At 37.8% G+C, this 18,001-nt stretch overlaps 1 protein-coding gene across 5 annotated transcripts in view; it reads left to right on the top strand.

Annotated features, from left to right (window-relative positions):
- Window positions 1–18,001, top strand: part of HIVEP1 (HIVEP zinc finger 1) — a 149,122-nt gene that overhangs the window by 61,521 nt on the left and 69,600 nt on the right. For all 5 annotated transcript variants that reach the window (XM_025444347.3, XM_035710453.2, XM_035710454.2 and 2 more), the window contains exon 3: window positions 14,102–14,155. In XM_025444347.3, the coding sequence (XP_025300132.2) occupies window positions 14,102–14,155 (54 nt within the window). The remainder of the gene's footprint in view (window positions 1–14,101; window positions 14,156–18,001) is intronic.

Here is an 18,001-nt window from a genome sequence, read left to right on the forward strand (position 1 = left end):
AGTGATTTTTTTTTCTTTCCTGTCTACTCTCTATTCTGTAAAGAGTTGTTAAATATAATAGGACTGGTAAATTAAGAAAAAGAACAGATTATTTGTTACAATTACCTCTTTTTTTCCCCTTTTTTTCATGCGGCTACATAAGAATAGTTTGTACTAGTAAGAGCTACATTGCTAAATTATTTTGGGAAAAATTGAACAACTAAAAAAAATGAAAACATATTTAGTATCACTGTGAAAATATACCTTTGAATGCTCACTTAGAATACAAAAGAATAGGGATCCCTGGGTGGCGCAGCGGTTTGGCGCCTGCCTTTGGCCCAGGGCGCGATCCTGGAGACCCGGGATCGAATCCCACATCGGGCTCCTGGTGCATGGAGCCTGCTTCTCCCTCTGCCTATGTCTCTGCCTCTCTCTCTCTCTCTCTGTGACTATCATAAATAAATAAAAATTAAAGAAAAAAGAATGCAAAAGAATGGTAATAGTGTAGATTAGGTCTGTGTCAGAAGTTTTTAACCTGGATTAGGGTCTCTGCAGCCCCTGAGACCATATGCAAAAGAATGTGCATGCTCATGTGCGTGTGTGTATTGTCATAAGGATTTTTTTAAATAGAAACATTTTGAAATTTTGTTTTATTTTTTTAAGTAGCTTTTTTTTAAAAATGAAATTTGAAAAAGTGATGGATCAGTATTGGAGTAAGAGGAAGATATTCCTTAAAAAAAAAAAGACATTGTGTCTATATAGTTCTTATGTCATTTCATTTTTAAGGAGTGTGTGTGTGTGTGTGTGTGTGTGTATACACACATGGAAAATAACCTGGAATCTGATGTGCCAACATGCTAACGGTGGTTAATTTGTGTAGTTGGAATATTGTTTTATTCTCGTACCATATATTTTTGTTTACATTTCAGAACTTAAATAAATCCTACAATATTAACTAAAACAGAAAAGACATTAAAAAGTACAATGAAATATATACCTTTCTTATGTGGACACCTTTCCTCAGGGGTGGCTGTAAATACCAGCAGTGTTATATAGAGCCTTCCGTAACATGCACACACATATACACACACACACATGCACACACACACACGGGGGCGCATGTGTGCACACATTCTTTTTATATTCTGACACAAATGGAAGCATACTATATGCATTGTTTTACTCCTTGGGTTTTGTTTTTTGTTTTGTTTTTTTTTTTAACTTTCTTTCTCATCTTTAAGTTCTTAACCTCCTCCTGCCACATCCAAAGGATTTAAGAGCATTGGATAGCATATTTCTAGAAATCATTTTCTTTTCTTTTTGATATCTTTTTCAGCTTTGGTGTGTACAAACCTGACTCCTAGTGGTAGTTCAGAAATTATTTAATTTCCTGTTGGCTCTGATTATTTCTGGGAGCCATGACCTTTCTTGAATGTCCACTGTATGCTGGGCTTGTGGGTACCTTGCTTCATTTACTTAATACTTATATATCATTTCTTGCTTATGATTATTATTTGAACTATAGTGGTATAACGATACACTAATAATACATTGGTAATCTCTTAGTTTTTTTAAAAAAATTGTGCTTCTTTTGTTTCTTTTTAAACTTTGGAATATGGAACTTTTATTTATTTATTTATTAAAGATTTTGTTTATTTGAGAGACTGTGAGAGAGAAAGAGCACAAGCATGGGAAGGGGCAGAAGAGAGAAAGAGTCAGACTCTTTGCTGAGCAGGGAACCCAACACAGGGCTTGATGCAAGATCCTGGGTTCGTGATCTGAGGCAAAGAAAGATGCTTACTGACTGAGCACCCAGGTGCCCCAAAGTCAGCATTTCTTGAGTGAATAATGCATTTCAGGCAAAATATTCACATGTTAGTTTCTGTCTCTCCTTTTCACAAGAAAATAAAAGATAAAATTCCTTTAAATACAACCATGAGAGGTGGCCATACCTATACATTAGATGAGTGTGTTGGGTCTGCTAAATTTGTGTTAGGAGTACAAGCAAAATCAATCAATCTTGGTTCTTTTTTTCATTAGAATGCAGTTAAGTGCTTAATGTCATACGGTCTAGAGAAGGCTTTTCAGAGTCTCTTTAATACGGCACACATGTCTTGGAATTTATTTTCCTATAGAGTTGAATCTTGCTGAAGGGAAGCTAGCTGTGTATCAACCAGTAGGCCAGGGCTTGAACCATGTAGCCATAACATCCAAGCTTGTGAGCTGGGACATCCATGGGCAGAAAGTGCCAGCACAGTGATGGTAAATCCAGTGGCAGGTAGCTGGGAAGACCACATGTCCTAGCTCTTTGCCAGGTATGTAGTAGAAAACCAAAATAGCAAAGTATTCCTTACCCCAGACTGACATTTTATCCAGTTAGAATTCTAGAAGAAAGGTAGTTATACTTCCTTATCCAGTCTTGTGTCTCTAAATACTTTTTCTACCTGAAGGGGGTTTGCGGTAGTTATTTATTCCATTGCTTTCTTTCTGCCCTCATATTTTTAGTCTTCATCCTTTCCTCCACCCTCTCCTTTCCCCCTACTTCTTAGAGAATATAGATTTATTTGTATTTGTGTAGTAACTGGAGATCACAAGATGGAACCAGTGGAACCAGAAATCTGAAGTATTAGACTATTGTTTACTCCAGCCCACAGTACAATTACCACAGTTCCAGGCATACTGTGAGCATTAACTGTTTCCTGATGAGGGAAAGAATGGTGAGTGGGCTTCCAGTGAGAGGTATAAGGAGGATGTCCCAAGAAGAGCCCTCCAGGTATGTAGAAGTGGACAGCTTGCCTTCCCTCAGATACAGTTCAGTATGCTTAGTTTTGCCCTAGATCATAGCAACACTTTGTATTTAAGTCCTCCATTTTGTTTTGTCTGTCTGTCTTTTTCTCTTTTTTTCTTTAAGAGGCCTTTAAAAGGGGGCAGCCCTGGTGGCTCAGGAGTTTAGCGCCACCTTCAGCCCAGGGCCTGATCCTGGAGACCCAGGATTGAGTCCTATGTCAGGCTCCCTGCGTGGAGCCTGCTTCTCCCTCTGCCTATGTCTTTGCCTCTCTCTCTCTCTCTTTCTCTCACTTTCTCTCTCTCTGTCTTGAATAAATAAATAAAATCTTAAAAAAAAAAGGCCTTTAAAAAGTTGTAGGGAAAAATGTGTATTACTTGCTGATGGAGGGTAAGACAGCCAGCCTGAAAAGCCAGAAGAGTTCTTTTTCAGACTTTGAGATCCACCTCTCTTGGTTCTCTCTCAACCATCTCTACATTTACAGGCCTACCCTTGAATTTGGTGTGTGTGTGTGTGTGTGTGTGTGTGTGTGTGTCTGTGTGTACGTGCGTGCATGCACACACACATGAGGGTGCACACATGTATTTATAAGTGCATGAATCCATTCCCGGGTTAGTGACTCAAGTTCAGTGGAACCTGGCATTTAGCCTTTCAGGATAAGAACACTCTGTCTTCCTAATCCTTTCTCTCCCTGTCAGAGTTACCATGACTACCTGCTCCCATTCACGACATCAGAAATCATCAACTGGGAAGAGGAAACCAATGTTGTCATACTCTAATAATAATAATATCTGACCCAAAAGGGGCCAAGTATTTTAATGCAGTTATTAGAAAACTACATTAATCCATGTCAATTTTTGGCATCTTTACACAGGAGCTTATTATGTTTAAATACTTTTTGTATTTTCAAACATACATTTTTCAGTTGGAAACTTATTTTTTAGTTTAGGACTCATATTGGTAATGAGTAGTAGATCTATCTGTGATATAATGCTTATGTAATGCTTATTAATGCTTATTAATATGTATGCTTTGGCTTTGCATTGTAGCAATAGACTTGAACATCCGTAGCCATGAAGTACACATGGAGCTTTCCTTCCTCGTCTTCCATGGAATTCACCAAAGGCAGCAGCAGCCCCTCTCATGAGGCGGATGATGTCACTGCCCCATCCCTGTTACTTGATGAAAAGCTGCTCCGAGGAGCCAGCCGATAAGATTTTTTCCCGTGACTACTTGGGTTTTACACAATTTTAAATCTTGACCTGATAGTATCTATAATTTAGAGAACATTGATTTTCAGGTTTGGCTGCATATTGGAATCACCTGGGAATCTTAGTACTGACTTGACTGATACGGGGTGCAGCCTTCATACCCAGATTTTTAAATGATTCTGGTAATAAATGAGCACAGGTGGACTTCTGGTGTCTTAGGTGACTTATAAGAGAGGACAAGGCAGGAGCTAGAAGGATGGCAATAAGGGATGTGGCCTTGGGCCACATTGCTTTGGCATCCATCTGAAGAAGGAGCTTTTCTTCAAACTCAATCTCCTTGGCTGGACTGCTCATGGGTTCTGAAAGTGTGTGAGGTTTCAGGAAGGAGACTTGGGGAGTTTGCTTTGTTTTTTCACTTCTTAGGCAATGTACACTCAATTATGAAAACCAGGGGTCTTCCCATCTCCCCGTAGGGGTAAAAAGGTATAATTATCCCACTATTAAAAGTGTATTTTGCACCTGGTGACCTAACAGAGTTCTTGGCTCTGCTGAGGAAGACTAAGGGACTGTCTGCAAAGTGAAACTGGGTGATGTGTTATTAAGAGACAAAAAAGTAATTTAAAAGCTTTAGAATGGTTCAGTGGTAACATTGTGTGTGTCTGTGTACATTTTGTTACATCCATGGTCAGCTTTGATATCAAGATGATTTTCTTACAGAAGAAACATTGCATTGAATCTATCCATATTTTTAAAAGCATGATGGAGCTTTTACTTTCCTCTTTGAACGGTTTTAAATTTTTCTCCGTGTCACAATGGAAGCATGCTTTCTGAGAAGGATAAATGAACAATTTTGCAAAATATATAAAGTTATATTTTTACATACACCTGAAAGTGTAACTTTTACCTGCCGCCACACTCTGGATCTTTTTCAGACCCATGAACCCCTTGTCAGAAATTGATCATGGGGGCACCTGGGTGGCTCAATGGAGAGCGTCTGCCTTTGGCTCAGGGCATGATCCCAGGGCCCTGGGATTGAGTCCCGCATCGGGATCCCCACAGGGAGCCTGCTTCTCCCTCTGCCTGTGTCTCTGCCTCTCTCTGTGTGTCTCTTGTGAGTTAATAAACAAAATCTTAAAAAAAAAAAAAAAAAAAAAATCGATCATAACCTCTAGCCAGGCTTGTTTGTGGGCCCCAAACTCCCAGTCACTGTCCCCTACCCCTCAGTTTGTCCGTCTCTTTTCTCAGTTCCTTCCTCGCCACTGCCCACTGAACCACTACCCATCTTGTGTATCTGGCTGAGCGAATGGCCCATCCTCTAGCAGCTTCGTCTCCCTGAATTCTTTGTCCTTCCCCCTGGAAAAGTGCAGATTTGGCATTCCTTCTCCCTTTCTTTGTGCAGGTTGCCAGACTTTGCTGAGATAAAGGGCACTGCTGTGTGCACCAGAGTATCCGGTGTCCGAGGGTCTCCACGTCACAGATCCCTTGTCGCTGTTCATCAGTGCTTTCACGTGTCCTTAAAATCCTTCAGCTCTTCCATTCCTGTCAGTAATCTGTCTCACCTTAGCCAGCCTTGAAGACCCCTTACGGAAACACTTGAGCTCCTCTTTCTTTGCAGACCACCTCGCCTCTCATCTCAGTAAAATCGAGGCCCTTGGATGTGCATTTCTTCAACCTCAGCCTTCTCATCAGTAGACTTTTCACCTGATGTAACGTCTCTGAAAAACACACCAAACGACCTTCCCTTGGTCCTGCCTCCCCAGTTCCCTCTCTCCTTCTCCACTGAGGGTTTGGAAAGACAGTTCTGCTCTGTTCTCCTCGCTGCCTCCCTCCTGTCTCTGTCCCAGGCCTGTGCGTCAGCCTCCCCACTGGGAGCTTGGCGACACCTCACCAGGATCCTGAGGGCCACCCAGGGGAAGCTTTTCCAGCCTGTACCCATTGTATCATCAACTGGACAGTGAATACTGTCCTCCTGACCTCTGAGGCCAAAATTATTTCTGGGTCTCCTCATTTTTTTTCCAACCATTCCTTTTTTTTTTTCTTTGCCTCTTTCTTGCGTTTTCTTTACCTCCTCCTTAACAGTTGGGGCTGCCTCTCATCCCACTAGTGGTTCTTAACTGGAGAGTAGGCGGCCCATTAAAACCCTCTGTCGGGACGCCTGGGAAGCGCAGTGGTTGAGCCTCTGCCTTCAGCTAAGGGTGTGATCCCAGCCGCATGGGGCTCCCCACAGGGAGCCTGCTTCTCTCTCAGCCTGTGTCTCTGCCTCTCTCTGTGTCTCTCTCATGAATAAATAAATAAAATCCTAAGTAAATAAATAAAAATCTTCAAAAAAAAAAAAAAAAACCCTTGTCAGAGCTTTTAGATCAGTGTAACCTGGGGCCAGTATTGCTTCAGGAGGACCTCCTTCCAGAAACCTGGACTGTGATGCTTTTATAATACTCGGTCATATGGAAGTGCTATAATTATTTCTCAAGTAGTCACTCAACAGATATTTATTGAACACCTTCTAGGTGCTGTAGATGATTTTCTTTTTCTAGTATGACAAGCACTGTGATGAATGGCCTTTACCCCACTCCTCTTATGGTCTCAGTCTAGATTTCCAGTGCTTTAATCACTGTATTAAGGATGCTGTGGTTTTCAAAGATCTTAATACCTATGGCCAAGTCACTTCATAGAATAGCTTGTTTTTGCTTCCACCAACCCCGTGGTATGCTTTCAACTGTTAGACATGTAAGAAGGTAGTTTCCAAATCCTGTTTCATTAGACCTACTCTCTTCCAGATCTGTTCCCAAGCTGCTTTGAGCTCCTGACACACCCTCTGTTTTTGTTTGCGTTTCCAACCTCCTCATGCTCCCCTCCCTGAACACCCTCATCACACCGTTCCACCATGTGGAAGAATGGCTGGTTGACTCCTGTAAGTTCCTGCATGTGGGATCACTCATCTCTCTGTATCCTTACAATAGGAGCTAATAAATATATTCTGAACTGAATGAACCCTGTTTAATGTTTTGGATATCTCAGTGGGTATCGTCTGGGTAGCTCAGTGGTTGAGCATCTGCCTTTGGCTCACGTTGTAATCCCAGGGTCCTGGGATCGAGTCCTATGTCAGACACCCCTTAGGGAGCCTGCTTCTCCCTCTGCCTGTGTCTCTACCTCTCTCTGTGTGTCATAAATAAATAAATAAATAAATAAATAAATAAATAAATAAATAAATAAATAAATAAATAATCTTTTAAAAAATAAAAAAGAAAGGATCCCATAAAACCTGGCAGTAATGTATGCTGCTTTGGAGGTGAGGGCACCAAGCTAGGAATGCAGATCCGAGGTGAGGGTCCTGGTCAGGGATGGCTTCCTCAAGAAAGTCATAACATGATTAGTGGCCAATTTTGTTTTCAGGTGTTCATTAGAATAATGCTTGGTTAATACAGTGAAGTCTACCCTGTTTCTTTTTATTGTTGAGGATTTTTTTGTTTATTGTTTTCCGTTTTGTTCTTACATTAACAATAGATGTGATTTAATCATGTCCATTCTGGACATTATTTAAATTCCCTTTCCCTCCTCTCTTGTACTATTGTTGTTAACAAATTAGAACAACAGCACTTCCTAATATTGAAATACTTTTGCATACTTACTTTACATCCTACTTGGATGTGGTTTTCCAAACTTTGAATATACTTCTTTAAAAATTTTTTGTATTTATTTTTTTATGTTTTAGGTAATCTAAATGCCCAAGATCAAAAGCCACATGCTTCACTGAATGAGCCAGCCAGGTGCTTCTGTACTTCTTGATATAGATTGTTGGATCAGTACTCACACATGGGACTTACCTGTGGTATTGATTTTTTTGCCCCTTTAGCCATATTTTGATATCAGGGTCATACCAGCTTTATAAAATGACATAGAACAGCTTTTATGTTATCCTGTACTCTGAAACAGTGTAGGAAATGCTTTACTCTTCAGAATCTGAAAGAATTTAATAACAAAACCATTTAGGCCTAGAACCTGTAAAAAGCAAAACAAAACAAAACAAAATTAATTCTAAGGGTACCTGGGTGGTTCAGTCAGTTGAGCATCTGACTCTTGATTTTGGCTCAGGTCATGGTCTCAAGGTTATGAGATTGAGCCCCGCATTGAGCTCTGGTCTGAGCTCAAAGTCTGCTTGGGATTCTCTCTCTCCCTCTCCCTCTGCCCCCACCCTCCCGTCAATCTCTCTCAAAAAAATAAAAAAGGTAATTCTGGGTTATTCTTTGGTCAGTTTCTCAGCTGCATCCATCGTGGTTATTCCCATGGAGATTTCCTCTTCCTGGATCAGCTTGAGTAATACTGTTTCCTGGAAACTTTTTACTAATTAATCTCAGTTTTCAAATTCCTTGGGACAGAGATGAGTTTCTGATTTTGTTTTCTTTACCCTACTTACTTCAGGCAGTATTTTCCGATTTGAAATATCCCCAGTCTGGATTATCATTTTCAGTTTTATTGTACAGTGTCGTCTTCTTAGAAGACATAAGTTCAGAGGTACGAGGATGTATGACCAGGCTTACTTAGCTGAGTTAGTAGCGAACCCCAGGAGAATTTTCATTTAAAAGAGCATGTATAAATGGTTCTGGGTATTGGATGCGTTTTTAACATTACGTCATTGTCATATATTTAGTCCTACTGAAATAGCTCTAGCAGTTAACAGTAAGAGTAAGGAGCTTGTACTGACGGGTAATGAGGGGATGTAGGAGTTATGCTTATTTCGTAGTAAAAATAGTACAGTCCCATATGGTGATCCTTTTTCAATCAGATGGTATCTCTTTCAGTAAATAGAGGTGCCTTTTACAGTTCATTAGGAGCTACTTCATAACATTTTACTCTTCCCTGCCCTGTTGGTGCTTTTAGGGCCAAGTGAAGAGGGAGAGTCCGTGGTGGTAGAGCAGGGGTTACAGGTGCCTAACCGAAAAGCAGGAGAGAAGGGTATGCTAGTAAAATTAAGGTGGGAAGCACTTGCCATTGATCGAATGGAGTAATAAATAGTTGATTCAAGAGTTTTCAATGTACCCATATGGCTTCCCAAATGTCGCAATCATTTGTAATGTCAAAGAGGATAAAAGGCTGGTTTTTTAAGCGGAACCACCTCTGTGTGCAGGTATACCTATCCCTCTTTTTCAGAACGACCCAGTGCTCCTCCATGTCTCAGCAGGTTAGGGTCAGCATTTACCTGGTCAGTAAATCCCCCAGGTCCCTCTCATTGTCACTGGGGCGCGTGATCATGAGCTGTGTCGCTACAGAGAGACAGGGTTCCACATGCAGGGTTTGGTGGTGGCACAAAGAAGGGAGTGACAGGCTGTGAATGAGGGTGTGAAGAGAAGATTTCTTGGGGGAGTCGAATCTGGAAAGGATGCCACCAGGAGAAGGGATGGGGTGGGATGTGATGGAGCCTGCCTGTAGGTGGGGCTGAAGCCAGAAAGAAAGCCTAGAGCGGTGCTGGGAGTGAGGCGGAGGAGGACCTTGTTAGCTGCACAGTAGAACCTCCCACCTTGTGTTTACCTTTAAATTGATATTAAAATGATTGTGTAAAGATATAAGAATTGGGGCACCTGGTGGCTCAGGGGTTGAGCATCTGCCTTTGGCTCAGGTCGTGATCCCATGGTCCTGGGATCGAGTCCTGCATCAGGCTCCCTGCATGGAGCCTGCTTCTCCCTCTGCCTGTTTCTCTGCCTCTCTCTGTGTCCCTCATGAGTAAATACAAAAATTCCTTAAAAAAATAATAAAATAAAAGATATAAGAATCTGTGAGCCCCTCTTGGAAAGCCATTCTGGGTCTTTTGGTTTTTTTTTTAATTAGAATTAATTAATTTTATGTAAATTCAATTAATTAGTATATAGTGTATTATTACTTTCAGAGGTAGAGTGCAGTGATTCATCAATCTTAACACAGCACCCAGTGCTCATTTCATCACCCAGTCACCCCATCTCGCTACCTGCCTCCCCTCCAGTGACCCTCAGTTTGTTTCCTGTGATAGAGTCTCTTATGGTTTGTCTCCCTCTCTGATTTCGTCTTGTTTTATTTTTTCCCCACTCAGCTACCATGTTTTGTTTTGTTTTTTTTTTTGCTTTTTGTTTTCCTATCTCTAGTTCTTCCTATTGTACATGACATGGAGGAGACATTCAGCACAATAAAAACACAGCTTTTGTTGAATCAAATCTTAAGGGCTTCATGGGTTGGTCCCCAAAGCTAGTGTCTTGTATCCTGAGGCTCCTGGGGGACTGGTGCCGAGAGAGGCACCCACCCTTCACCATAGGGTGTAAATGGTCAAAGAGCAGGAACTTACCATGAACGTGCATTTAAAGAGTGCTTTATTATTGCAAATTATTTGTTTTTAATCATTCAGTCTTCTTCCCTGTGCCCTAAAAGAGAGGTGGTTTCTTAAGGGCTCTAGGAGTTGGTTTTGGTTTTGGTTTTTGTTCAGTCGTTTCTGATTATATTTCACAAGTAAAGAGACTTTTTTCTTTAATTATTTATGGATGATAGAAATAAAATATTTTTGAATTTTTTCTTGTACAAACAAAAGTTTTTAAATATGTAAGGCATTATACATGATTGTTCATAGTCTTCACCATTAACGAACAGCTTCTGTGCTTTATTGGAGGAGAAAAATCTATAAAAAAGTTGTAAATTTTTAATAGTTGCAGAGCCAAAATATGACTTAGATGATTAGTACCCCCTACCCTCCCCTGGCCTGTTACTCTTTCAACCATGGGCCCCAGTGGATCTCAGAAAAGATTATGGATCCATTCATGTAGTCGGGACCTCTTTTTGGGTGACAGCTCCTCCAAGTACATTTATTAAAAATGGAATTAATTAGAATTGCATCTTCAATACAGTAAGAACTCATTACATAAGAATGCGTGACTCTAGATTTACCAACATGGTGTGAGTATTCATTTGGTGAGCATATCTATTTTTATTCTTAAACAACAGCAATGAGAAACTACAATTTGTTTCTGAATGTGTACTTCTCTGTGAAGTTGTTACCTCAGATGGCAGTGACACTGGGGAGGTGGCTCCGAGTCTGAGATCCCATCCTAACTGCACCCTCAACCCCCCACGTCAAGGCTTATAATAATGAGATCATATATTTGTTGGCAAGTATTATCCTTGGTTAAAGGGAAAGGATAAAAAAAAAAAAAAGTAAAAGAGATGTGTAGGGAACTGCTTATATCAGGTGAGGAATCCAGCAGTAGGACATAAAATCAGTGTAGCTGGTTGGGCAAGGTAGCATTTTTCATTTTTAATAGGAAAAGATAGAGGATGGAGTATGGGTAAGTTTGTTCCTGAATTATGTATACACATAATAGTACACACGTGTAATTGGTTGGAATGTAAGAATATATTTATTGCCTGGAGTCATAGTAAAAAAAGTGATAAATATTGCTTTAAATATCAGTGAATTGCCTTGTATGATCCAATTAAGAGCATACAATGTATGACTACTTTCTCTGGCTTTTGGAGTGTCTCTGAAACATCCTGATCAACCAGGAGAATCATAAAGCAGAGGTTAAATATAAACAAGACTTTTCTAAAACTTGAAGCAAAAGCTTTGAAAATTGGCTTTTAGAAGCCCTCTCCATGAAAATTGTATTTACCTATTAAACTACAGCTTTAGGTAAAAGCATTTAAGTAGATGCTTATCCCTAACATAGTAGATGTCCTACATCTGCTGATTTATGCACATTATTATCAAGAGAAAAAGGCAACTTAATTGAAAATTTAGCACAAAGAGTAGTGTTTTGTGATCCCATGTAAATTGAGGTCATTTTTGTAAGAATTTGTTATGTTAACATGCAAACAGAAGGTGACCAAACCTCCATATACTGAATAGCAGCTGTTCCTTAAATACATGTTAGATTTTGAGTTTTTGTTGCTTTGAGTCACAATTGATTCTATTAATAAACAGTTGTTTTATTATATAATCCCAAATATGTGTGCATAAACTCTTAAACTTAGCCATTACTACTATGAATATATATAATATATACATACATATTATTTATGGTTAAGTTTGGATGAACTGCTGACATAGAAATAACAGTGTTTTTTCCTTTTTATGTTTCTCAAGGACTGTATATTTAAATTATACAATTTGTTTCCTTACATTTTTGAAGGTCTCCAGTGTACTTAGTATATTTTATTTTTTAAAAAGTGGCCCTTTGGGCATCCCTTGGTGGCTCAGTGGATTAGCACCTGCCTTTGGCCCAGGGCGCGATCCTGGAGTCCCGGGATCGAGTCCCACGTCGGGCTCCCGGCATGGAGCCTGCTTCTCCCTCTGCCTGTGTCTCTGCCTCTCTCTCTCTCTCTCTCTCTATGTCTATCATAAATAAATAAAATAAATCTTAAAAAAAAAAAAGTGGCCCTTGCCCTTTTGTTATTTATGTTAACATAGATTTCATCCATGCATTTTGTATTTTTCTCTTCGAAGCAAAATTATTGCTGAGGCAGGATCCACTTTCTACATTTAATAAGAAGGTTGGTTTTTTTGTTTTGTTTTGGGTTTTTTGTTTTTTGTTTTTTGTTTTTTTTTTAGGAGGGCTTCCGATTTCACTTGTCATCTCATGACAAGTAACTAAAATTTATAAATAAGAAAAATTCTGTTATTTCTACAGGTTACTCTTCATACATCTCATTCTGGATCCAATGATTAGCATCAAATAAATAGGACATACTGTGGGGATACATTTGTCAGGATAAAAATTTAGTTATTTCAACCAACACTGATAGTGTCTAATATTTCAAACTAGCTTGTCTCTTTTATCTTGCTGCTTCCACTCTGCCTTTATTTTATAGACTGGGTGGATCAATATGCAATTTAAAAGAAGTTTGATCAGTAAATTGAAGGTTCTCCGCATTTCTGGCTTTCCCGGCAAGATTGATGGGAGAAGCAGCAGATGGACCAGAGTTCAAAGGGCCTGTGGTGGGGTCTGCCTCTTTTATTTGTTTGGAAAAAAGATGCATTTTGGAAGATCATCTGCGGCCAGTGGTGGTACTGTTAGCCTTGGAGACCATTTTTAGGGACTCATGGTGGATGCCCAAAGGCATAAATGGCTCAAGTACCAATATTTTGAAAAGCTTTTAAATGATACTTCCATGGACTAACTAAAATATTATATAATTACTGGTTCTGTATTCATTTCAGTACAAAATAGTGCCCTGGGAATTTTGTAACTTCTACCATTATCATGAGCACTTAGACTCCTGTGTTAAACTTGGAATTGGTTATTGTCACGATCATCAAATAAGTATATCCTTAAAAAGTTAAAATTAATTGTTACCTAAAGTGGAACACGTGCTATTTATTTATTTATTTATTTACTCAAAACCCGGTGGTGCTCAGAGCCTCAGATCTAAGACCTGTTGGCTTAACCCACACTGGCTACCTCTGCTGTCCATCCCTCCTAACCCTCCCTGGGGCAGCCGTCCCAGCGTCTTGTTAGTTATTACCTCCAGGTTACACTTGATCCTTCAAAACTGGTTCATATTTAGCAGTTCTGTGGTCATTACTTTGATAGAGTATCTCTTTAATGCAGTATGCTACCCTCACACTTCATAAATAACTATCATGTTACCAAAGGTTGGCAAGACAGATGGCTATGAAGCTACTCTTCGGTTCCTCATTTCATTTATTTCCTGGTTCTTCCATGTTTGGCATAGGTCTCAGGCCATCTATGAACTTTGATTAGACTTGTTCCTAAGCTAGTGGGCATTTGTTGTATATCTCTAATAAAATCCTTGTTGGGCATTTTTATGTCTTCATGATGGAGGATTTATTTTTAGATACTTTTATTAGGTTCCTAAACATTTTTAAACTATAGTTCACTGTTTCAAATGTACTAATTATTTGCATTTTGGAAACATTGACTAATTGGAATTGGTCCTTATAACCAAGACATGAATGAAATAAGAAATTCAGTTTTAAAATAAGGGAATATATCATTATTTTGAGTTTACACATATGTGTTTCATAAATAATTCATTCAATAAATATTTACTACAATGTATCAGACACCATGTGCTAAGTAGTATGTTTGTTTTATGGTATTCTTGTTTGTGTATGATGAATTGATTTGTAAAACTTCTTTGTTTTTCTTAGACAAAATTGAAGAAGCACAAAAAGAACTTAATGGGGCAGAAGTATCAAAAAAAGGTAAATTACATTCAGCCACAATATATATTCTTATATATGTATTCTTAACAGTGATTCTTCTATAGATACCTTATAATTGCAGCCTTACTAAATCTACCAATGTAAACATAACATAAAATTAAAAATCACCTCAGACTAATTGATACTTAAAAGTATATGGCTTTTGCTTTGTGAAATGCTTTAGCTACACCCATATTCTGAAATGGTTTCCCACATATTTATTGCTGGTAGGATATAAAAAATTGTTGCAGCTATTTGAAAGTCCTGTTTTTGAGACCATCCCATAGCAATAAAAATACAAATGTAATGACTAATGATGGCTGTGTTTACATATATATGTGTATTCTTGTGATGCAATATTTTTTTGTAATGACAAAAGCTCAAGACAAAATAATATGAATGCTAGTCAGTGGGAGAACAGTTGAGTGAATTGTAATATATTCATATTTTGGGATATACTATGTATCTTTTTAAAAATGTTAATAATTTCAGTTGATTTATTGCTGAATGAGGAAAGTGAAATTGCATTGTAGCTTATAAAATATCTCAATTTTTTTGTTTAATCAAATGACAGAGGCATACACACACATATGTGTATTCATATGCATTCTCGTACATATGATTATACAGGTTTGGACAAAGTTTGCAAGGACTGTGCACAAATATGTTTATAATGGTGGAAGAAAGGCTGAGGAAGATTAACTTTTATTTATATGGCTTTGTATTTTTTATTATCATGGTTATAATTTTGTATAGAAAATGAAGCTTAAAGGCAAGAATTGGTTGTCATCATAGAAAACATACTGGTTACTTTTCCATGTAACATGAAAAAACACATTCACTATAAAATAGCCAGTGCAGAGGGGGAGACAGTGTGAGGTAGATAGTGTTCCAACACTTATGTGTTAATGAGAAAAATTGATTAAAAGGACATAATTAAAGCTCCCTTTGTAGCATTTATATTTCATGATTTATTATGTCTTTGTCCTAATTATGTCTTCTAATTAGAGTGGACTATTTTGACAGAGTAATTTAGTCATGTAGAATTCCAATTGGAAGTCCTTTGGAAACAAAAATCTAGTTAGGCTCCTAGCGAGGTATCTTTTATAGAAATATATCTGACTATCCAGGTTCTCCAGGCCTTGAGTCAACCTATGAACCTCCAAAATGATTTGGTTTTGATCTGAATGGTTAGGTTGTGTGATGTGCAACAGCCCTGAAGTGTCTCTCTTCTTTGTTTTTTTTTTCCTCCCATCCCTTTCTTCCATGCAATCTGGAAAGGCCATAACAAATAGGCTCCTTTAAAGACATTCTTGCAGAAAAGTCTAGAAAGAACAGAGAAGTCACTGTAGCCATGCTGTCCCTCTCAGTGGGTGACTAAAGATCCCTTCCCCCATCACTGTAGACATAAAGCATTTAAGACATGCAGGCTCTAAGAGATCTTTTACATCTAGTAATGGTTTAGAGCTGCTTCAAGTAGAAAAATAAATGTGTGCTTGTTTTCCTTTTCCTTCTTTTTCATTTCAGCAGCAGAGAGTTTTAAGAACAGTGAACTAAATGCCTGATAGGAAGGAGGAAATGGAACAAAGGTTCTAGAAAAAGAAATTGGATAATGAGGTTCAGAATAATCTAGTGGGCTACATTTGGCAGGCTGCATTTATTTAAGACCTAGGATGAATACCAAGTGAGCATTGTTCTGTGCAATTCACTGCCTCGAATTACTACTCAGCTTTCATTTTTACATACACATTCTGGGCAAATTAAAAATAAGATAACTTTTCCCTCAAATATAATTAAGGAATAATATCAGTTTGTCTTTAACAATATGAGGTAAAATTTTTTGAGTAATAAGTGTTGAGATTTCTCAAACTTTGCTTACTGAGCTGCCTGTTTTATTAAAGGAAATTCATTTCTTCCTTTGATATACTTTAAAAATTTGTTTATTATTTTTATGAAGATGACTCATGTAGGACAGATCACTTTTTCATTATTTGTTCAAGATGCTTTTGGTTTATTCCCCTTGAAAGTTTGACTTATTCTCTTCTACATCTGGCTATTTTCTACAATGCTCACGGTTCTAAGGCTCTATCTCTCTTGAAGATACTATAGTCCTTAACTTAATCTGTGGTCTTTTCCCCTCTTCCTTTATTTTTAACATTAGGACAAATAACTAATTTATCTTCGGAAGCATCTACATTAATGCAGGCCCTTAAAAAAATAAACCTTGCTCGTTGATAGATCTTTATTGTTTCTAACATTTTAAGAAAGGATTAATCTGCTTAATATGGTGGCAAAGAAAGTGACTTGGCCCATTACACACCAATAAAATAAAGAAGGACACTAAATTATGTTAATGTATTTCTTTTATTCTTTCTCTCTGCTTATGAATGAAAATTAGATGACTGATTTATTTTGATTTTAATCAATTTGTGGATAAACAGAACATGTAACATTCACATAATTCTCCTTCACATCATTATATTCCCCTTACAGTATCTTTACTTGTTCTTAACATCCATTGTATTTGACACTATTCCTAAAATTATTGCACAGGATTTAGATAAAATAATGAATGTCATAGATGTGGGGATGGAGTATGTTATAAAATAAACTGGAAAGAAATAAACAATTTCTCAGGAGAGCTTTCATGTTCTATTTTTGTATAAGTTTTAATTTAATAGTTTGTCTAAAATGTTTATCATACAATATTTGATATCTATAGATTAATGTATTAATGTAGTGAATTATAAAGCATAAAAATAACATGGTGATTTTTGATTTCACTACCCAGTGTATAAGTAAGAGCTGGCGCATTGTCAGTACTGTTGCATCAATCTGCATGCTAGGCTGTCTCCTCCTGCTGTCTGCTCTGTGGACGCACTTACTGTCCTCAAGTTTGTGTTCATTGTGTTAATGCTTCATAAAAGTAATTACACTTTTTAGTTTTGCCAGAGTTTGAGCTTTAAAAATAAAATTATGTTGTATAATTTTAACAGCTCTTTCACTGAGCATTGTTTCTAAAATGTATACATGTTATTGAATGTAGCTATTTTCATTGCTGTAATAGTATTTTATTATGTGAAACAATATGTTCCTCCATTTTCTTGTTGATGGATTTGAGTTATTGCTACCTTTTTGTTGTCACCAACAGGGGAGCTATGAATATTCTCATTTCCTAGTGCACATGTGTGAGTTTTCCAGGGTATATAAGAGGGAGTATAATGGTATCTAAGAATTCATTTTGTGCTTGGAATTGTCAGCCCTTTTATTTTTTCTAGTTGGATGGGTAAAAGGTAGTATTTTCTCCTGCTCTCAACTTATTTTTCCCTAATTAATAAGAATGTTAAACATGTCTTCATTTGTATTCCACCATCTTGAAATGCTTGTTAGTATCTCCAATGCATTTTAAAACTCTTTGGTTTTTTTCCTTCATGTATTTTGAATAAGAATCCTTTATTCATGTTACCTGCTTTAGTTTCGGGCTTAATTTTTTACTTTCTTTAAAGTACACTTTAGTAAGCAGAAGCTCTTAATTTTAATATTATCAAACTACTAGGCTATTTCTTTTATGATTAGAATTTTGTTTGAGGGATTTTTTAAATTTTTTGCTTGTCTTATATTCTTCTCTACCACAAGGTCACACATATTTTTTTTCCTCTATTTTTCCTCTTAAAAAAAAAAATCCATCTGGAGTTTTTTGGTTTTTTTTTTTTAAATAACGGTGTCAGGATTTCAGTTTTAGTTTGTGTCTCCCCCACCCTACCCCCAGTTGGTAACCATTTGTCCCTGAACATTTATTGAGTGGATTTCCCTTTACTCTCTGTTTCATAATAATTTTCCTTGCAT

This window comes from Canis lupus, chromosome 35, assembly GCF_003254725.2.
Source record: "Canis lupus dingo isolate Sandy chromosome 35, ASM325472v2, whole genome shotgun sequence".
Taxonomy (NCBI): Eukaryota; Metazoa; Chordata; class Mammalia; order Carnivora; family Canidae; genus Canis; species Canis lupus.